This window comes from Pseudophryne corroboree, chromosome 1 (assembly GCF_028390025.1).
Source record: "Pseudophryne corroboree isolate aPseCor3 chromosome 1, aPseCor3.hap2, whole genome shotgun sequence".
NCBI classification, from domain to species: Eukaryota; Metazoa; Chordata; class Amphibia; order Anura; family Myobatrachidae; genus Pseudophryne; species Pseudophryne corroboree.
The window spans coordinates 803,361,183-803,383,875 of record NC_086444.1 but is presented as its reverse complement, the minus strand read 5'-3'; the positions used below and the strand labels follow the sequence as shown (position 1 = coordinate 803,383,875).

The following is a 22,693-nucleotide window of genomic DNA, read 5'->3' as shown; positions in this document are numbered from 1 at the left end:
AGAACACTATTTAATTGTTGGTAACTTAAAGAGATTTGTGGTTCTGATAATCTAGTCTTAATTGCAGTCTTTCAGAAGATTCATTATAGCTGGATAGGTGTGTTGATTATAGTGTACATTATTAAATAGGGTCAATGAAGGACAATCCATCAGATTCTGAAATACATGTTGGTGATTATGCTTTGTGTAACAATACAGTGTGATTTTTTTTTTTTAACCGTAATCCCTTCCTGAAGTGATCATTTTTTTCCCCGACTAATTTGTTTCCTTGTGCTTTAGATGTGACCGTTCATTACAGGCATGGGCTCCCTGTTATAACACTCACCCTGCCTTCTCGGAATGAGCGATGCCAGTTCACCATCAAACCCATGACCACGACAGTGGGGACATTCTTAAAGGATATAAAAAAAGAGGACAAAGGCATTGACACAATCGCTGCTATATCTACAGGTGCTAATTTATTCTGTACTTTCCAGCACAAAGTGGATCTCTGTTTTAGCAGGCCATATAAAACCTCAACTATATCTCCCACATCTGCACTTACGAGGTTAGGCTGCAATATTCAAGTTCTCTGCGCTAATGCTCATGCACAGGTCCCATCCTGCACGTGCGCGGCCCGGCCAATGCGATGTGAATCGCATTGGCTGTGAACGCCTCTACCTGATTGACAGGTAGAGGCGTGGGCGGGGACAAACCGTTGCAGGGGCTGCACAGGGAAAATGGGGGTGGGGTGGTGACGTTTTCGGGGTCGTTGCATGACGTCACGCGCAGCCAATCCATTGGAAAAAATGGCGGCGGGCGTCTGCCTACGCAGCCAGACTGTGGAGGCAGGGGGTCATTCACAGTTGCTGCAACCGCAATTAAGTTGCAAAAGAAAGGATTGCAGATTCTGCTTTTTAGCAGAATCTGCAATAGTACCTGAGTAATCCCCTTTAGCTCACTGGATACAGTGATACATGCACCCATCATTTTCCTCTCCCTACTATCTGGCATCCATTGCACCAGCTGCCTGCTTCCTCCAGGACACAATTTACAATCCTTGCACTAATTTAAGAAACCCTCCATGATGCTGCATCCTTGTACACCTCTTCTATATTCCCTTTATATTTGTACAACAATGCGGTCATCAAAACTTCCCTTATTCTGCAGCCTAAGCTCTTCCTAACTCATGTTACTGGAGCATCTTTCCTTAGGAAGACTGTGGTTTTTATTCAACTTTCAAAAGACATTTTGAAGGAGGGAACAGAAAAGAAATAAAGGAAGAAGGGGAAGGAATGGAACCTTAGACCAAAACAACATAATCTGTATCTGTACATGACAATATACCGAAAAATAGAATAGAACAATGATATTAAAATAACATGAAGCAAGCAAAGCCCTAGTAAGATTTAGAGGCACTCTAAGCGGGTGGTCTTCAGTATGCCGACTGTCGGGATCCCGGCGCACAGTATACTGGCGTCGGAATCCCGACAGCCGGCATACCAACACTTTTTCTCCCTCATGGGGGTCCACGACCCCCTGGAGGGAGAATAAAATAGCGTGCCCGCAAGGGGCTCATTTGCGCTCGCCACACTGTCTGTATGCCGGCGGTCGGGCTCCCGGTGCCGGTATGCTGGTCCCCGGGAGCCCGGCCGCCGGCATACCGTACTACACCCCTCTTCACCATCTGTTACGAATTCATGCCACCTGAACCATTTCATGGGACATTCACTGTTTCCATAAAAAATGCATATGAACTTTAAGGATGACCTTCTAAATGATAGGAGTTGTTCCAGAACTTAGCTGTAGCTGTGTTCATTGCAAACAAAATGTGTCCCAATATATAGCAATCACCTTTGGGTAGATATGAAGGGTAAACATGAAGAAGGGCTGGGATCGGAGTACTCTGGTTTTAGCATTTTGTGTATCAAATCAATACTTCATACTGCATATTTCTCTAACGTCCTAGTGGATGCTGGGGACTCCGTAAGGACCATGGGGAATAGACGGGCTCCGCAGGAGACAGGACACTCTAAGAAAGAATTAGGACTACTGGTGTGCACTGGCTCCTCCCTCTATGTCCCTCCTCCAGACCTCAGTTAGAATCTGTGCCCGGTCAGAGCTGGGTGCACTTTAGTGAGCTCTCCTGAGCTTGTGTAACATCCTATGAAAGCACCCATGTATATAGAAAATAAAGTATAGTTATAACTTATAAATAAAAACATACTTGTTATACTGGATGCATTAGAAAAAAATGTACATTGGTATATATATATTTATTCCTTCACCAAGGGATATTGGGGCCCTCTATATAAATGGGTCTCATAGATAGATGTATAGTTGGGGTCTCCCTCCTAGAGACTGTGTTCACCTACGAGCATATGGAGAGGAGACAACACGCGACTATAGTGCTGTAGGCCAGCTCGTGGGGAACAACCACGAGCAGGACTGATCCGGGTAACCTAGGAGAAGAGATAAAGAGGCTGAACAAGAGACCGTTGCGGCGGTTGCTGGGGTTCGCGTAGGAGGAGAGGAGAAGGACGGCGGCTCTACGTTACCCGAGAGAGAAGTGCGACATCACAAAGGCGGCTCGACCCTGGCCCTGGAGTGGATGCGCTGGAAGATCTGAGTCTCGATGTTACGAGCGGTAATCGGCAACCAGCTCCAGCCGCAGGGATCATTACAGAGCGGCGAGCAATAGGCGGCTATGTACCGGGCCTCGGCAATGATGAATGGAGAACTGCACTGACGTCTACGGCTGCAGAGAAAGAGAAGAGGCGGCGCCGATCCGTAAGACCACCCGTGATTGATGCCGCAAAGAGCGGAGAGTGACAGCCGGAGGCGGGGTTTTCTCACTACAGAGCCAATTTAAAGAAACTTCGGTGCTAAGAGAGAGGAACGAAAAGCCATCCAGGAGAGTACATCTCTGGGTGCAGTCACCGGAGCAACTGTAGCAGTATACAGGTATTTAGCACTGCACGTTCATCACCTGGGATCCTCACTATTGGGCACAGAACATTGTATTCCCCACTAATGCAGGATTTGGGAGTATAGTCCTAGGTTATGCCCTCATCCCCTCCTAAACAGTTCGGGGAGGCGGCAGCAGTTTCCAGCATCGATTATTTGGCAGCAGAGACTGATAATTTACATATAAAGTTCCTGTACTTTCCTCATTACTCAGCTAAAATGGACAAATAGACCGTTACCTTTTTGACAGCCAACTTGATAGTGAGCTTAGCATTACAGAGACTTGCAAGGACGAACAGGGAATACGCTGTACTCTACTGTATGTTGCAACATCTGCGATTTTCACGAAGAGATATTAGGGACAGAGCAGAATCCCTGCGTCTACATCATCTCTTTATTGGGAAAATCACCCCATTGGAATACCATAAATAAGACAGTTCCCTTGGATTTATAATGTGATGAGTACCTAGAAAACCCTGCTAAGGTAGTTTAAACCGGGAGAAGACTGCGAAATAGGAACAAGCCATATAGACTCGATCCAATCCACCTGAGACTAAACGGGATAATTTCAAACACCAGCGTAGCAGTGGAATTGTGCACCAACGAAAGACAAGAGAGTACTCAGGGCATATGAGACCCATTTAATTTTGTTTAAACGGTAGCTACCCATACAGTCAATGGCAACCATAGTGGCCAAGTTGTTTAATTTATATAGTGTAATTGTAGTTAATATGTAATGCTACATACATAGTGTTATGTTTTGATCCATTTGTAAAAAGTGAATGTCAAGCACATATACCTAACCTTTTGTGCCCTAGGGAGAGCAGATACAGCAAATAGTTATTATAACCTCAGACCAGGATTCCAGTCAAATAAATATTGTTTTATTGAACAACTTTGTCGTGAGATCGAGTTGTTTAGATTAATCATTTCACTATTGCAAGTATTCACCTTCCTGTTCATCGGAAAGAACATTCATCATTAAATATATCTTAAAACACTTCTTCACTGGTTGAGGTGAAATTCTTGAAATACTCCGGAAACAGGTCACCTAAAGAAACAAATTGGAATATCGGGAAGACAACAGGTAAATGAGTAATCAGTATTAATATTGAAGGAGTAACTGAAAAAGGGTAACCCTGCTCTACGGGACCTAAGATATTTTGGTTATTACACTTGCTAATAAGAAAGTATTTTATTAGGATTTTTTTTTATTTTCAGAGAGATCTGCTGGCAACAGACTCTCTGCTACGTGGGACTGAGGGGAGAGAAGCAAACCTACTAACTGCGGATAGGTCGTGCTTCTTAGGCTACTGGACACCATTAGCTCCAGAGGGATCGAACACAGGAACTCACCCTTTGTCGTCCGATCCCGGAGCCGCGCCGCCGTCCCCCTCGCAGAGCCAGAAGACAGAAGCCGGCGAGAGAAGCAAGAAGACTTCAAAATTGGCGGCAGAAGACTCCTGTCTTCATATGAGGTAGCGCACAGCACTGCAGCTGTGCGCCATTGCTCCCTCATTAAACCCGCACACTCCGGTCACTGTAGGGTGCAGGGCGCAGGGGGGGGGCGCCCTGGGCAGCAATTGAGTACCTCCTGGCATAATAGAGCATATATACAGCTGGGCACTGTATATATGCATGAGCCCCCGCCATTATTGTACACAAAATCGCAGGACAGAAGCCCGCCGCTGAGGGGGCGGGGCTTCTTCCTCAGCACTCACCAGCGCTATTTTCTCTCCACAGCTCCGCTGAGAGGAAGCTCCCCAGGCTCTCCCCTGCAGAATCACGGTAGAAAGAGGGTAAAAAGAGAGGGGGGGCACATAAATTTAGCGCAAGAACACTAATACAGCAGCTACTGGGTAAACACTAAGTTACTGTGTAATTCCTGGGTTATATAGCGCTGGGGTGTGTGCTGGCATACTCTCTCTCTGTCTCTCCAAAAGGCCTTGTGGGGGTTCTGTCCTCAAATAGAGCATCCCCTGTGTGTGTGGTGTGTCGGTACGATTGTGTCGACATGTTTGATGAGGAAGGCTATGTGGAAGCAGAGCAGGTGCAGTTGAATGTGGTGTCTCCGCCGACACCTGATTGGATGGATATGTGGAAGGTGTTAAATGATAATGTAAACTCCTTGCATAAAAGGTTGGATAAAGCTGAAGCCTTGGGACAGTCAGGGTCTCAACCCATGCCTGATCCTACAGCGCAGAGGCCGTCAGGGTCTCAGAAGCGCCCACTATCCCAAATTGTTGACACAGATATCGACACGGATTCTGACTCCAGTGTCTATGGCGATGATGCAAAGTTGCAGCCTAAAATGGCTAAAGCCATCCGCTACATGATTATAGCAATGAAGGATGTATTGCACATTTCAGAAGTAAACCCTGTCCCTGACAAGAGGGTTTATATGTTTGGGGAAAAAAGGCAAGAAGTGACTTTTCCCCCTTCACATGAGTTAAATGAGTTATGTGAAAAAGCTTGGGATTCTCCCGATAGGAAAGTGCAGATTCCCAAACGGTTACTTATGGCGTATCCTTTCCCGCCAACGAACAGGTTACGCTGGGAGTCATCCCCTAGGGTAGACAAAGCTTTGACACGCTTATCTAAGAAGGTGGCCCTGCCGTCACAGGATACGGCCTCCCTAAAAGATCCTGCGGATAGGAAGCAGGAAGGTATCCTGAAGTCTGTTTATACACATTCAGGTACCATACTGAGGCCGGCAATTGCGTCGGCCTGGATGTGTAGTGCTGTAGCAGCATGGACAGATACTCTGTCTAAGGAACTGGATACCTTGGACAAGGATACTATTTTACTGACCCTGGGGCATATAAAAGACGCTGTCCTATATATGAGGGATGCCCAGAGAGACATTTGCCTACTGGGCTCTAGAATAAATGCAATGTCAATTTCTGCCAGAAGGGTCCTGTGGACTCGGCAATGGACAGGTGATGCCGACTCAAAAAAGCACATGGAGGTTTTACCTTATAAGGGTGAGGAATTTTTTGGGGACGGTCTCTCGGACCTAGTTTCCACAGATACGGCTGGGAAGTCAAATTTTTTTGCCATATATTCCCTCACAACCTAAGAAAGCACCGTATTACCAAATGCAGTCCTTTCGATCGCACAGAGGCAAGAAAGTCCGAGGTGCGTCTTTTCTTGCCAGAGGCAGGGGTAGAGGAAAGAAGCTGCACAATACAGCTAGTTCCCAGTAACAGAAGTCCTCCCCGGCTTCCACAAAATCCACCGCATGACGCTGGGGCTCCACAGGTGGAGCCAGGAGCGGTGGGGGTGCGTCTTCGAAATTTCAGCCACCAGTGGGTTCGCTCACAGGTGGATCCCTGGGCTATACAGATTGTGTCTCAGGGATACAAGCTGGAATTCGAAGTGATGCCCCCTCACCGTTACCTCAAATCGGCCCTGCCAGCTTCCCCCATAGAAAGGGAAGTAGTGTTAGCGGCAATTCACAAATTATATCTCCAGCAGGTGATGGTACAGGTTCCCCTCCCTCAACAGGGAAGGGGTTACTATTCCACAATGTTTGTGGTTCCGAAACCGGACGGTTCGGTCAGACCCATATTGAATTTAAAATCCCTGAACATTTACCTGAAAAGGTTCAAGTTCAAGATGGAATCGCTGAGAGCGGTCATCGCAAGCCTGAAAGAGGGGGATTTTATGGTGTCTCTGGACATAAAGGATGCTTACCTGCATGTCCCCATTTATCCACCTCATCAGGAGTACCTCAGATTTGTGGTACAGGACTGTCATTACCAATTCCAGACGTTGCCGTTTGGTCTGTCCATGGCCCCAAGAATATTTACCAAGGTAATGGCGGAAATGATGGGGCTCCTGCGAAAGCAAGGAGTCACAATTATCCCATACTTGGATGATCTCCTCATAAAGGCGAGGTCCAGAGAGCAGTTGCTGATCAGCGTAGCACACTCTCGGGAGGTGTTACAACAGCACGGCTGGATTCTGAATATTCCAAAGTCGCAGCTGATTCCTACGACGAGACTGCCCTTCCTGGGCATGATTCTGGACACAGACCAGAAGAAGGTGTTTCTCCCGGAGGAGAAGGCCCAGGAGCTCGTGACTCTGGTCAGAGACCTCTTAAAACCAAAACAGGTGTCGGTGCATCAATGCACGCGAGTCCTGGGAAAGATGGTGGCGTCATACGAAGCCATTCCCTTCGGCAGGTTCCATGCGAGGAACTTTCAGTGGGATCTGTTGGACAAGTGGTCCGGATCGCATCTTCAGATGCATCGGCTGATCACCCTATCCCCCAGGGCCAGGGTGTCTCTTCTGTGGTGGCTGCAGAGTGCTCACCTTCTCGAGGGCCGCAGGTTCGGCATACAGGACTGGGTCCTGGTAACAACGGATGCAAGCCTCCGAGGGTGGGGGGCAGTCACTCAGGGAAGAAACTTCCAAGGGCTGTGGTCAAGTCAGGAGGCTTGTCTGCACATCAATATCCTGGAACTAAGGGCCATATACAACACCCTGAGTCAAGCGGAGCCTCTGCTTCGCAACCAACCGGTGCTGATTCAATCAGACAACATCACTGCAGTGGCTCATGTAAACCACCAGGGCGGCACAAGAAGCAGGGTGGCGATGGCAGAAGCCACCAGGATTCTTCGTTGGGCGGAGAATCACGTGCAATCACTGTCAGCAGTGTTCATTCCGGGAGTGGACAACTGGGAAGCAGACTTCCTCAGCAGGCACGACCTCCACCCGGGAGAGTGGGGACTTCATCAAGAAGTCTTCACACAGATTACAAATCGATGGGAACTGCCACAGGTGGACATGATGGCATCCCGCCTCAACAAAAAGCTACAAAAGTATTGCGCCAGGTCAAGAGACCCTCAGGCGATAGCTGTGGACGCACTAGTAACACCGTGGGTGTTCCTGTCGGTCTATGTGTTTCCTCCTCTTCCTCTCATACCCAAGGTGCTGAGAATCGTAAGAAAAAGAGGAGTGAGAACAATACTCATTGTTCCGGATTGGCCAAGAAGGACTTGGTACCCGGAACTGCAAGAAATGCTCACAGAGGACCCATGGCCTCTGCCTCTCTGACAGGATCTGTTGCAACAGGGGCCCTGTCTGTTCCAAGACTTACCGCGGCTTCGTTTGACGGCATGGCGGTTGAACGCCGGATCCTAGCGGAAAAAGGCATTCCGGATGAAGTTATTCCTACGCTGATAAAGGCTAGGAAGGACGTGACAGCAAAACATTATCACCGTATATATGGCGAAAATATGTTGCTTGGTGTGCGGCCAGGAAGGCCCCTACAGAGGAATTCCAGCTGGGCCGGTTCCTTCACTTCCTACAGTCGGGAGTGACTATGGGCTTTAAAATTAGGGTCCATAAAGGTCCAGATTTCGGCCCTATCCATTTTCTTTCAAAAGGAACTGGCTTCTCTTCCTGAGGTTCAGACGTTTGTAAAGGGAGTGCTGCATATTCAGCCCCCTTTTGTGCCACCAGTGGCACCTTTGGGATCTTAACATGGTGTTGAGTTTCCTGAAATCTCACTGGTTTGAGCCACTTAAGACCATGGAGTTAAAGTATCTCACGTGGAAAGTGGTCATGCTATTGGCCTTAGCTTCGGCTAGGCGTGTGTCAGAATTGGCGGCTTTGTCATGCAAAAGCCCCTATCTGGTTTTCCATATGGACAGGGCAGAATTACGGACTCGTCCGCAATTTCTGCCGAAGGTGGTGTCATCTTTTCATTTGAACCAACCTATTGTGGTGCCTGCGGCTACTCGTGACTTGGAGGATTCCAAGTTACTAGATGTAGTCAGGGCTTTGAAGATTTATGTAGCCAGAATGGCTGGAGTCAGGAAAACTGACTCGCTGTTTATCCTGTATGCATCCAACAAGCTGGGTGCTCCTGCTTCAAAGCAAACTATTGCTCGCTGGATCTGTAACACGATTCAGCAGGCTCATTTTGCGGCTGGATTGCCGCATTCAAAATCTGTAAAAGCCCATTTCACAAGGAAGGTGGGCTCTTCTTGGGCGGCTGCCCGAGGGGTCTCGGCATTACAGCTTTGCCGAGCAACTACTTGGTCGGGTTCAAACACGTTTGCAAAATTCTACAAGTTTGATACCCTGGCTGAGGAGGACCTTGTGTTTGCTCATTCGGTGCTGCAGAGTCATCCGCACTCTCCCGCCCGTTTGGGAGCTTTGGTATAATCCCCATGGTCCTTACGGAGTCCCCAGCATCCACTAGGACGTTAGAGAAAATAAGATTTTACTTACCGGTAAATCTATTTCTCGTAGTCCGTAGTGGATGCTGGGCGCCTGTCCCAAGTGCGGACTTCTTCTGCAATACTTGTATATAGTTATTGCTTAACTAAGGGTTATGTTATGTTTGCGTCAGGTTGTCTGATGCTCTGTTGTTGTTCATACTGTTAACTGGGTAAGTTATCACGAGTTATACGGTGTGGCTGGTATGAGTCTTACCCTGGATTCCAAAATCCTTTCCTTGTACTGTCAGCTTTTCCGGGCACAGTTTCCTTAACTGAGGTCTGGAGGAGGGACATAGAGGGAGGAGCCAGTGCACACCAGTAGTCCTAATTCTTTCTTAGAGTGCCCTGTCTCCTGCGGAGCCCGTCTATTCCCCATGGTCCTTACGGAGTCCCCAGCATCCACTACGGACTACGAGAAATAGATTTACCGGTAAGTAAAATCTTATTTTTAAATTGCAGGGCACCCCCAAAAAAATATGGAATATGTCACCTAACATAGCTCCAGCAATACTTCAATTAAGTAGGCCACGTACAGTGTATATACATAGATAATGACACCTAAGCGTATATATGCATGACTAATTCTGTGTAACACATAAAAGGGCACTATCCTAAAGGAAACACTGGAGCCCTAGCATTTAATACTGACCCTTAAGGGGGCAGGTAGTCTAACCCAAAAATCCATTTAGACTCTTAATTGTAAGAGCATTTTAGCTCTATCACGTCCACATCTGAGCGGATGCACACAATCTGGTGTTGACACGTTACATGTTGACATTCTGAGCATGTTGACATTTTAACTAGGTCAACCTAGTGTAAGTAGATATATTGTTAGTCGACCTAAACATACATGTTGACATTCTGACATTGTAACAAATCAGAAGCAGACTGAAAAACATATTGACATTTTTTTTTTTTTATTTTGCAGTAAACCAATATAAACGTTCTACATAATTGTTATTACCCCATCGTTAACATATTGCTATAAAACAGACTGAAAATCACATTGAAAACTGCTTCTACAAGTACTTTCATTATTGCTGCTAATAACAATGTTATCATTTGGCCTAATTCAATAATGATCGCATAAGCGATCCTTACTGCAGTTCCTTGATGTTCGGGAAACCGCGTACGCTCAGGCCTCATTCCATGCATGTGCAGATCGGGTCATGCGATCGCATTGCAGGAATGCGAATGCCTCTGCCTGAGTGACAGGCAGAGGCAATCGCAGGGAGGGGTCGGGTGGCTGGTGTTGAGGAAAAGGGGGGTGTTTTCCGGAAGCGGCGAGGCAAAGGACTGCGTGCGCAGTTTCCTTGGCCCTGCAAGCTGCACTGTGTACGGCAAGCCTGAGTAATCTCAGGCTTACTCAGTCTGCTTTTGCAAATGAACATCACGACAATTGCAAATCCAGAAAGGAGGTGGTATGCAACTTCCCCTGCATTTGCATTGCAAAGCTGCTGCAAGCAATCCTTACTGAATTAGGCCCATAGACTCTCTGGGTTATAGTAACTAAAGTGTGGGTTTATAGAAGTGGAGATGTTGCCCATAGCAACCAATCAGATTCTAGCTATTATCTTCTAGAAGATTCTAGATAAATAAATAAAATAATATGGGCAACCTCTCCACTACTATAAACCCACACTAGTAAATATACCCCTCACAGTCTAATGCAGTGTTTCCCAACCACGGTCCTCAAGGTACACTAACAGTCCTGGTTTTAAGGATAGCCATACCTGAGCACAGGTGATTTAAGTAGCACCTCAGTTATTTTTATTAAGCCATTTGTGCTCAAACATGGTTATCACTAAAACCTTGACTGTTGGTGTGTCTTGAGGACCGTGGTTGGGAAACAGTGGTTCAATGTGTCCTTATGGGATCGGTATAAAATACCTCCGGTTGAAATCCTGACATGGACAAAATACCGACATTTAAAATACTGACAAGGTCAAAATACCAACATGTAAAATGCCGCCAGGTCAAAATACCGCCATGCGTTTTCATTGTTTTTGTGTGTGTCGACATGGACACCTATAAGTGTGCTGCGTCCCCTCGCGTGGCTCGCTGCGCTCGCCATACTTCGGTACACTATTGTAGTCCCCCTCCGGGCCCACTGGGTTGGTAAAGTATGAAAAAATCATGAAAAACTCATGTCGGCATTTTGACCTGTAGGCATTTTAAATGTCGGAATTTTAAATGTCGTGATTTTGTCCATGTCGGAATTTTGACCTTGTCGGGATTTTCATTGGAGGCAAATTGACTGCATCCCGTCCTTATTACTGTCTCCTATCATAATATATACTCTCTAATTTATTATGTTTTTGTGTTTAACGTTTTTGGTTGTTTTTTTCAATAAATGTTAAATGTGAATTGGTTTAAACAAATTTTCTCTATCGTCCTTGTGGATGCTGGGGTTCCTGAAAGGACCATGGGGAATAGCGGCTCCGCAGGAGACAGGGCACAAAAAGTAAAGCTTTCCGATCAGGTGGTGTGCACTGGCTCCTCCCCCTATGACCCTCCTCCAGACTCCAGTTAGATTTTTGTGCCCGGCCGAGAAGGGTGCAATCTAGGTGGCTCTCCTAAAGAGCTGCTTAGAGAAAGTTTAGCTTAGGTTTTTTATTTTACAGTGAGTCCTGCTGGCAACAGGATCACTGCAACGAGGGACTTAGGGGAGAAGGAGTGAACTCACCTGCGTGCAGGATGGATTGGCTTCTTGGCTACTGGACATCAGCTCCAGAGGGACGATCACAGGTACAGCCTGGATGGTCACCGGAGCCGCGCCGCCGGCCCCCTTGCAGATGCTGAAGTAAGAAGAGGTCCAGAATCGGCGGCTGAAGACTCCTGCAGTCTTCTAAAGGTAGCGCACAGCACTGCAGCTGTGCGCCATTTTCCTCTCAGCACACTTCACACGGCAGTCACTGAGGGTGCAGGGCGCTGGGAGGGGGGCGCCCTGGGAGGCAAATGAAAACCTTTTTTGGCGAAAAATACCTCACATATAGCCCCCAGAGGCTATATGGAGATATTTAACCCCTGCCAAGATTCACTAAATAGCGGGAGACGAGCCCGCCGAAAAAGGGGCGGGGCCTATCTCCTCAGCACACAGCGCCATTTTCTCTCACAGAAAGCCTGGAGAGAAGGCTCCCAGGCTCTCCCCTGCACTGCACTACAGAAACAGGGTTAAAACAGAGAGGGGGGGCACTGATTTTGGCGATATTGAGATATATAAAGATGCTATAAGGGAAAACACTTATATAAGGTTGTCCCTATATAATTATAGCGTTTTGGTGTGTGCTGGCAAACTCTCCCTCTGTCTCCCCAAAGGGCTAGTGTGGGTCCTGTCCTCTGTCAGAGCATTCCCGGTGTGTGTGCTGTGTGTCGGTACGTGTGTGTCGACATGTATGAGGACGATGTTGGTGAGGAGGCGGAGAAATTGCCTGTAATGGTGATGTCACTCTCTAGGGAGTCGACACCGGAATGGATGGCTTATTTAGGGAATTACGTGAGAATGTCAACACGCTGCAAGGTCGGTTGACGACGTGAGACGGCCGACAAACTATTAGTACCGGTCCAGGCGTCTCAGAAACACCGTCAGGGGCGTTAAAAACGCCCATTTACCTCAGTCGGTCGACACAGACACAGACACGGACACTGAATCCAGTGTCGACGGTGAATAAACAAACGTATTTCTCATTAGGGCCACACGTTAAGGGCAATGAAGGAGGTGTTGCATATTTCTGATACTACAAGTACCACAAAAAAGGGTATTATGTGGGAGTGAAAAAACTACCTGTAGTTTTTCCTGAATCAGATAAAATAAAATGAAGTGTGTGATGATGCGTGGGGTTACCCCGATAGCAAATATTGGCGTTATACCCTTTCCCGCCAGAAATTAGGGCGCGTTGGGAAACACCCCTTAGGGTGATAAGGCGCTCACACGCTTATCAAGTGGCGTTACCGTCTCCAGATACGGCCGCCCTCAAGGAGTCAGCTGATAGGAAGCTGGAAAGATATCCTAAAAGTATATACACACATACGGTGGTTATACTGCGACCAGCGATCGCCATCAGCCTGGAGATGCAGTGCTGGGTTGGCTTGGTCGGATTCCCTGACTGAAAATATTTTATTCATATAGGGCATTTAATAGGATGCATTCTATATATATGTACGTGAGATGCACAGAGGGATATTTGCTCTCTGGCATCAAGATAAGTACGTTGTCCATATCACCCAGAAGATGTCATGGACACGACAGTGGTCAGGTGATACAGATCCCATACGGCACATGGAAGTATTGCCGTATAAAGGGAAGGAGTTAGTTGGGGTCGGTCCATCGGACCTGGGGACCACGGCAACAGCTGGGAAATCCAACCTTTTTACCCCAAGTTACATCTCAGCTGAAAAAGACACCGTCTTTTCAGCCTCAATCCTTCCTTTCCCATGAGGGCATGCAGGCAAAAGGCCAGTCATATCTGCCCAGACATAGAGGTAAGGGAAGTAGACTGCAGCAGGCAGCCCCTTCCCAGGAAAAGAAGCCCTCCACCGCGTCTGCCAAGTCCTCAGCATGACGCTGGGGCCATGCAAGCGGACTCAAGGTGGGGGGGTAGTCTCAAGAGTCTCAGCGCGCAGTGGGATCACTCGCAGGTTGACCCCTAGATAGTACAAGTATTATCCCAGGGGTACAGATTGGAGAGTCGAGACATCTTCTCCTCGCAGGTTTCTGAAGTCTGCTTTACCAACGGCTCCCTCCGACAGGGAGGCAGCATTGGAAACAATTCACAAGCTGTATATCCAGCAGGTGATAATCAAAGTACCCCTCCTACAACAAGGAAAAGGGTATTATTTTTCCACACTATATTGTGGTACTGACGCCAGACGGCTTGGTGAGACATAGTCTAAACTGAAATCTTTGAACACTTACATAAAAGGTTCAAATCGAGATGGAGTCACTCAGAGCAGTGATAGCGAACCGGAAAAAAGGGGACTATATGGTGTCCCTGGACATCAAGGATTACCTCCATGTCCAAATTTGCCCTTCTCAACAAGGGTACCTCTGGTTCGTGGTACAGAACTGTCAATATCAGTTTCAGACGATGCCGTTTGAATTATCCACGGCACCCCGGGCCTTTTACCAAGGTAATGGCCGAAAAGATGTTTCTTCAAAGAAAAAAGGCATCTAAATTATCCCTTACTTGGACGATATCCTGAAAAGGGCAAGTTCCAGAGAACAGTTGGAGGTCGGAAGAGCACTATCTAAAGTAGTTCTACGACAGCACGACTGGATTCTAAATATTCCAAGAATCGCAGCTGTTTTCCGACGATACGTCTGCTGTTCCTAGGAATGATTCTGGGCATAGTCCAGAAAAAGGTGTTCCTCCGGGAGGAAAAAGCCAAGGAGTTATTCGACCTAGTCAGAAACCTCCTAAAACCAGGCCAAGTATCAGTGCATCAATGCACAGGAGTCCTGGGAAAAATGGTGGCTTCTTACGAAGCGGTTCCATTCGGCAGATCTCAGGGGATTTGCTGGACGAATGGTCCGGATCGCATTTTCAGATGCATCAGCGGATAATCCTGTCTCCAAGGACAAGGGTGTCTCTTCTGTGGGGGCTGCAGAGTGCTCATCTTTTAGAGGGCAGCACACTCAGCATTCAGGACTGTGTTCTGGGGACCACGGATACCAGCCTGAGAGGCTGGGGAGTAGTCACACAGGGAAAAAAATTTCCAAGGAAGTGTGGTCAAGTCTGGAGACTTCTCTCCACATGAATATACTGGAGCTAAGGGCAATTTACAATGCTCTGAGCCTAGGAAGACTCCTGCTTCAAAGTCAACCGGTGCTGATCCAGTAGGACATCATCATGGCGGTCGCCCACGTTATCAGACGGGGCGACACAAGAAGCAGGAGGGCAATGACAGCAAGGATTCTTCGCTGGGCGGAAAATCATGTGATAACACTGTCAGCAGTGTTCATTCCGGGAGTGGGCAACTGGGAAGATTTCCTCAGCATAAATGAATTCCACCCGGAAAAGTGGAAACTTAATCTGGAAGTTTCCACATGATTGTAAACCGTTGGGAAAGACCAAAGGTGGTTATGATGGCGTCCCACCTGAAGCGCCAGGTCAAGAGACACTCAGGCAATAGCTGGGACGCTCTGGTAACACCGTCGGTGTACCAGTCGGTGTATGTGTTCCATCCTCTGCTTTTCATACCCAATGTATTGAAAATGATAGGAAGGAGAGGAGTAAGAACTATACTCGTGGCTCCGGTTTGGCCAAGAAGGACTTGGTTCCCGCAACTTCAAGAGATACTAAGAAGGGTCTTGATTCGGCAAGAACCGTGTCTGTTCCGGGACTTACCGCAGCTGCGTTGACGCCAAGGCGGGTGAACGCCGGATCCTAAGGGAAAGAGGCATTCCGGAAGAGGTCATCCCTACCCTGGTCAGAGCCAGGAAGGAGGTGACCGCACAACATTATCACCACTTAGGTGAAAATATGTGCCAGGGTGTGAGTCCAGGAAGGCTCCACGGAAGAATTTCAACTAGGTTAATTTCTACATTTCCTGCAAACAGGAGTGTCTATGGGTCTCAAATTGGGTCCATTAAGGTTCAAATTTCGGCCTGTTGATTTTCTTCCAGAAAGAAATTGGCTTCAGTTCCTGAAGTCCAGAAGTTGTTAAGGGAGTACTGCATATACAGCCCCTTTGATGTCTCCAGTGGCACTGGGCGATCTCAACGTAGTTTTGGGATTCCTAAAAAATCACATTGGTTTAAACAACTCAAATCTGTGGATTTGATATATCTCACATGGAAAATGACCATGCTGTTGGTCCTGGCCTCGGCCAGGCGAGTGTCAGAATTGGCGGCTTTATCTCACAAAGCCATATCTGATTGTCCATTCGGACAGAGCAAAGCTGTGGACTCGTCCCCAGTTTCTCCTTAAGGTGGTGTCAGCGTTTCACCTGAACCAGCTTATTGTGGTACCTGCGGCTACTAGGGACTTGGAGGACTCCAAGTTGCTGGATGTTATCAGGGCCCTGAAAATATAGTTTCCAGGTTGGCTGGAGTCAGGAAATCTGACTTGCTGTTTATCCTGTATGCACCCAACAATGCTGGGTGCTTCTGCTTCTAAGCAGTCGATTGCTCGTGGGATTGGTAGCACAATTCAACTTGCACATTCTGTGGCAGGCCTGCCACAGTCTAAATCTGTTAAGGCCCATTCCACAAGGAAGGTGGGCTCATCTTGGGCGGCTGCCCGAGGGGTCTCGGCATTACAACTTTGCCGAGCAGCTACGTGGTCGGGGGAGAACACGTTTGTAAAATTCTACAAATTTGATACCCTGGCAAAAGAGGACCTGGAGTTCTCTCATTCGGTGCTGCAGAGTCATCCGCACTCTCCCGCCCGTTTGGGAGCTTTGGTATAATCCCCATGGTCCTTTCAGGAACCCCAGCATCCACAAGGACGATAGAGAAAATAAGAATTTACTTACCGATAATTCTATTTCTCGGAGTCCGTAGTGGATGCTGGGCGCCCATCCCAAGTGCGGATTATCTGCAATACTTGTACATAGTTATTGCTAACTAAATCGGGTTATTGTTGTTGTGAGCCATCTTTTCAGAGGCTCCGCTGTTATCATACTGTTAACTGGGTTCAGATCACAGGTTGTACAGTGTGATTGGTGTGGCTGGTATGAGTCTTACCCGGGATTCAAAATTCCTCCCTTATTGTGTACGCTCGTCCGGGCACAGTACCTAACTGGAGTCTGGAGGAGGGTCATAGGGGGAGGAGCCAGTGCACACCACCTGATCGGAAAGCTTTACTTTTTGTGCCCTGTCTCCTGCGGAGCCGCTATTCCCCATGGTCCTTTCAGGAACCCCAGCATCCACTACGGACTCCGAGAAATAGAATTATCGGTAAGTAAATTCTTATTATTTTCTTTGTGGCTGAACATTGTACGCATATCGTATTCAAATGAAGGTATTATGAACAGCGCTGTTTCCTCTCATGTTTTTGATTAGTTTAAGCTGAAGCCTTGCAAAATGCTTCATTAGCAGCATCAGTTTAGTGCCAGCGACAACTTGTCTCCTTTCTTGATATTATGTCAGATGATTGCTAAACCTAATGTGACATTTGCTTTAATAACTAAAAGTCACTTCTTTCCTGCAATTTAAAACATTTAGAATTGTATTGGATTATTATGTTTTTTTTATGAAATTTAATTGCTTTACAGATGAAGCAGTGGAAATGGTGGTATGGTAGATTGCTATAGACCACTTGGACCATTGCTGTATGTAAAGAATTCTTCCACTATGATCATTGTGCATATATAGTTTAAACTTTCTACTATTTTTTAATTGTAAATCTATTAAGAGCTGCTTTCTGGTCTTGTAATACAGGTACTACAAACAACTTTCACAGCTTTTTGGTAGGTGTTTTGGTATGGTAGTCCCTTGTGAAAAAAAACAGGGACCATATGTGAGGTGTACTTGAGACCCTGCTGGTTTCTCTATTGCCAGTCAACACAAATATTAGATCTCAATGGACCTAACCTAATGTTAACTGGCTTCCTTAATACTTGCATTGGGCATCTTGCTATGCTAGTGGTGGTTGTCTTTTTCTTTTCTATGCCTTTCCATATTACATTAATTTGTATTTTAAAATGTGTCTAACTGTTTTTTATATAATAAAATTATATTGTGTCCAATAAACAGAGATCTTACTCAAGGTTAGGAGATCTTGATAGAAGATTTGCATTGGAGACCAATTTTAGAAAAATTGATAAATAGTATTTACGTTTTCAATTCATGCTCTAAAACATTTTCCGTTTCAGATGGCACAAAGTTCTCTACTTCCACACTGATGAATACCATACTAAGGAATGATTTCCAGTTAGTTGTAAACCACAGAACGCATCAAGTCCATTCATCTCCCGGAGGTAAGAGGCACGATTACCTGTACTGATTACTGTTCAGTCAATTATGGGGTATTTTCATGAACCAGTGAAAAGAGTGGAGAAGTGAGCCAGTGGAGAAGTTGCCCTTGGCAACCAATCAGTGTTGTGGCAACATCTATAAAATGCATTTTAGAAAATTATAAGTAGCGGCTGATTGGTTGCCATGGACAACTTCTCCATTGACTCACTTCCCCACACTTTTCACTGCTTCATGAATAGACCCCATTTTCTTTTAACTGTCTAAAATTCATATAACAAAGTCATAGAAGTAAAAAAGTTACAGTACAAAAAGCTGAAATTTTTGAAAACCTTATTTTTGTTGCTAGGAATGTAACCGGCATCCTTCTTAATAGAAGGATTATTTTACAGGCTATATTTGAGAAATGACGGCTACATATGAGTTTATGGTTTGGTATTTTATCGCTTTCCACTTTCTGTCGCCAAGCTTTGATAAATCAGCCCCATTGTATAGTAATACGGAATAAGGGGATATTGGGGTCTCGACAAATCTCTAGCTCACATTTAGACTAAAGACACTCTAATTTATTAATAGTTCTATTGGCTGTGCACATTAATTAAAAAATGTGCTAACCATTCTAAAGTTACTGATAAAAATCTGTGCTTGTGATGGCTTCTACACAGAAACACATCTGCATGCTCCGTTAACCAGTAAAGCATTCATTTATACATAAAAATTGGAAATATTTATCAGTTTAATGCTATAGTAGATTCTTGAAATCCATTGAAGATATCCAGTAGATTAAGCTTATGGAATCAATTTCCTTTACGGTAACATTATATAAGTCAAAACCCTCTTTAGTTAACATGTGCATGCTTGTTATTTATAAGGAGACAAAGATCAGATGTAATGTCCACTGCTTTCCTTCAGAAATGCTGCAGACTCAGGACTCCGGCCAAATGGACTCAGCGAAAAGCTTGGTGCACAGCCTGTATTCAGCTCTGCACTCAGAAGAATATTTGCTTAAGAAAGAGCAGGTGCTTTTACAGAGGTTGGAAGCACTGAATGAAGAGTTGCAGCCACTGCAGCAGGTAGGTAACTGTGTTACTGTCGGGGAATCTGTTACAGAGTGCTGGTTATGAAAGGAATGAGACACATAGGTTTCTTTTTGGTTTGTTAAGAATACCGTCTGCTTGCAGTTTCCTCTGATCACTAAAACATTTTTATAAGAGGATTTTAATTACCTACCAGTAAATCCTTTTCTCGTAGTCCGTAGGGGATACTGGGAATCCGTTTAGTACCATGGGTTATAGACTGATCTATACCCATGGGCACTCTAGAAGTTTGATTGTGTGTGCTGGCTCCTCCCTCTATGCCCCTCCTACTAGACTCAGTCTAGGAAACTGTGCCCAAGGAGACGGACATACATTGAGAAATGGATATAGAAAAGGAAAGTGGTGAGAATTCGAACCAGCATTACCAGAACAAGAGGAAAGCCATGCTAACCAAACTTGCAAACAGGGACAGCAACAGCTGAACCAAACAACAGTACTTAACCAAGTAACAGAGCAGGAAGAACGAAGCACCGGGCGGGAGCCCAGTATCCCCTACGGACTACGAGAAAAGGATTTACCGATAGGTAATTAAATTCCTATTTTCTCTTATGACCTAGGGGATACTGGGAATCCATTTAGAACCACGGGGAAGTACCAAAGCTCCCAAACCGGGTGGGAGAGTGCTGAGGTTCCTGCGGAACTGATTGACCAAACTGAAGGTCCTCAGACGCCAAAGTATCGAACTTGTAAACCTTAGCAACCGTGTTCGAACCTGACCAAGTAGCTGATTGGCAGAGCTGTAAAGCCGAGACACCCCGGGCAGCCGCCCAAGAGGAACCTACCAACCTAGTAGAGTGGGGTTGAACAGATTTTGGACACTGCAAACCCACCGTGGAATAAGCATGCTGGATAGTGAGCCTGATCCAGCGTGCAATGGACTGCTTCGAAGCAGGACACCCAATTTTATTGGGATCATAAAGAACTAACAGCGAGTCCAATTTACTGTGACTAGCTGCTCTCTTCACATAGACCTTCAAAGCTCTTACGACATGCAAAGACTTTGAAGTAGCAGAGGCGTCCGTAACAGCCGGAACCACAATAGGTTGGTTGACTTGAAACTCGGACACCACTTTAGGAAGAAATTGCTGACGAGTCCTGAGTTCAGCTCTGTCTTCATGGAAAATTAAGTAGGGGCTTTTGTGAGACAACGCCCCCAGCTCCGACACACGTCTTGCTGAAGCCAAGGCCAACAGTGTGACGGTCTTCCACATCGGGTACTTTACGTCTACCTCCTGCAACGGTTCAAACTAGTCAGATTGAAGGAACTGCACAACCAAATTGAGATCCCAAGGTGCCCTAGGAGGCACAAAGGGAGGTTGTAAGCGCAGAACACCTTTCAAGGACGTCTGGCCCTCAGTGAGAGAGAAGCCAATTGTTTCTGAAAGAAAATAGACAAGGGCGAAATCTGAACTTTAATGGAGCCTAGGCGTAGGCCCACATCCACTCCCGACTGCAGAAAAAGCAGGAAATGTCCCAGATGAAATTCCACCACAGAATATTGTCTGCTCTCACTCCAAGAGACCTACTTCCTCCAGATACAATGGTAATGTTTAGAAGTTACCCCCTTTCTGGCTTGAATCATAGTCTGGATAAGCTTGTCAGGAATCCCTCTCCTAGCTAGAATCAACCGTTCAACTTCCATGCTGTTAAACGTAGCCATGGTAAGTCTTGATAGAAGAACGGGCCCTGCTTCAGAAGATCCTCTCGAAGAGGCAGAGGCCATGGATCTACGATCAGCATCTCGAGAAGATCCGCATACCAGGCCCTTCGTGGCCAGTCTGGAGCAATGAGGATTGCTTGAACCTTTTCCCTTTTTATTCTTTTTAGAATTCTTGGGATCAGAGGAATGGGAGGAACCAAGTACACCAGCTGGTAAACCCACGGAGTTGTCAGGGCATCTACCGCTACTGCCTGTGGGTCCCTCGACCTTTAACAATACCGCTTGAGTCGAGAGGCCATCATGTAGATTTATACCTCCACCGACGTGTTAACCACCAGAACACCTCCGGGTGGAGGCCCCATTCCACCAGGTGCAGATCGTGTCTGCTGAGGAAGTCTGCTTCCCAGTTGTCTACTCCCGGAAGGAAGATCGCCAACAATGCCACAGCGTGTTTTTCCGCCCAGAGGACAATTCTTGACACCTCTGACATTGCGGCTCTGCTTTTCGTTCCGCCCTGTCAGTTTATGTACGTTACCACCGTCACATTGTCCGACTGGACCTGAATGGCTTGATTCTGAAGAAGAGATGAGGCCTGCAGAATGGTGTTGTAGATATCCCTGAGTTCCAAGATGTTTATTGGAAGGACGATTTCCTGACTTGACCATCTTCCCTGAATCTGCACTCCCTCTGTGACTGCTCCCCAACCTCTGAGGCTTGCATCTGTGGTTAGCAAAATTCAGTTCTGAATCCCGACCCTCGACTAGACGAGAAGTCTGTAGCCACCACAGGAGGGAGATCCTGGCTTTTGGTAACAGACGAATCCTCTGGTGCATGTGAAGATGCTATCCGGACCATTTGTCCAACAGATCCAGCTGGAACGGCCTAGCATGAAACCACCTGTACTGAATTGCTTCGTAAGAAGCCACCATTTTTTTCAGAAGGCGTATGCAGAGATGAACTGAGATTTGGGTTGGCTTCAAGACAGCCCTAACCATCAACTGGATTACCATTGCCTTTTCCAAGGGAAGGAATACTTTCTGAGACTGCGTCCAGTATCATTCCCAGGAACTGAAGCCTCTGCGTTGGTTCTAGGTGAGATTTTAACCCCAAAATATTGTGTTTTCTGCGCTAGATAAACTTTGAACAAATGCAGCACATACACTTTGGAAAAATTCACTAATTTTTCATACAATCAAATGCTACAAGAAATTAAGTACTGTTTGCACAAATTCTGTTTATATAGTTACATATAATAAATGAAACATTACTTCCCTTCTCTTTCTTTGTTGGGGGAACAATGAACTTCTCGAATACCACCGAACATTGAAATGTTTAAACTGAAAAAGATAATATACACAATAGTGCAGACATCCAGTAAAAAAAAAAAAAAATAGGGTTTTTATTTAAACACCGCACTCACAATATATCAATCAGATGAAAGCGTATAATGGGTCTCTGCTTGAAAGGAACGCACACAAGCGGTGTGGCTATTTTAAACCTGGTGGATAGGGGCTTAGTACTGGGACTGATCCTGAAGATATCCTAGGAGTATCCGGAACTCTGTAGGACTTTGGGGAACCAAAAAATTGATGAGTATACAGTCATCCCTATCACCAGTGATTCTACATGTTTTTATATTTCTTTGTTTGTGAGTGTATTTTTTATTAAATTTCTTCCTATAAGTGGGAGTCTGCACTATTGCTTTGCTTTATTCCTTTCAGCAAAGTACAGGAGGATATTAAAATAATTCATCAGAAACATCTGCATTCCTTTCAAGCAGAGACCCATTATACGCTTTCATCTGATTGATATATTGTGAGTGCGGTGTTTAAATAAAAAC

The 22,693-nt window shown here is 46.1% G+C and overlaps 1 protein-coding gene across 2 annotated transcripts in view; it reads left to right on the top strand.

The window, feature by feature from the left end:
• Positions 1-22,693, top strand: part of MCUB (mitochondrial calcium uniporter dominant negative subunit beta) — a 241,811-nt gene that overhangs the window by 183,278 nt on the left and 35,840 nt on the right. For both annotated transcript variants that reach the window (XM_063918979.1, XM_063918970.1), the window contains exons 3-5: positions 280-450; positions 17,997-18,101; positions 19,009-19,169. In XM_063918979.1, the coding sequence (XP_063775049.1) occupies positions 280-450; positions 17,997-18,101; positions 19,009-19,169 (437 nt within the window). The remainder of the gene's footprint in view (positions 1-279; positions 451-17,996; positions 18,102-19,008; positions 19,170-22,693) is intronic.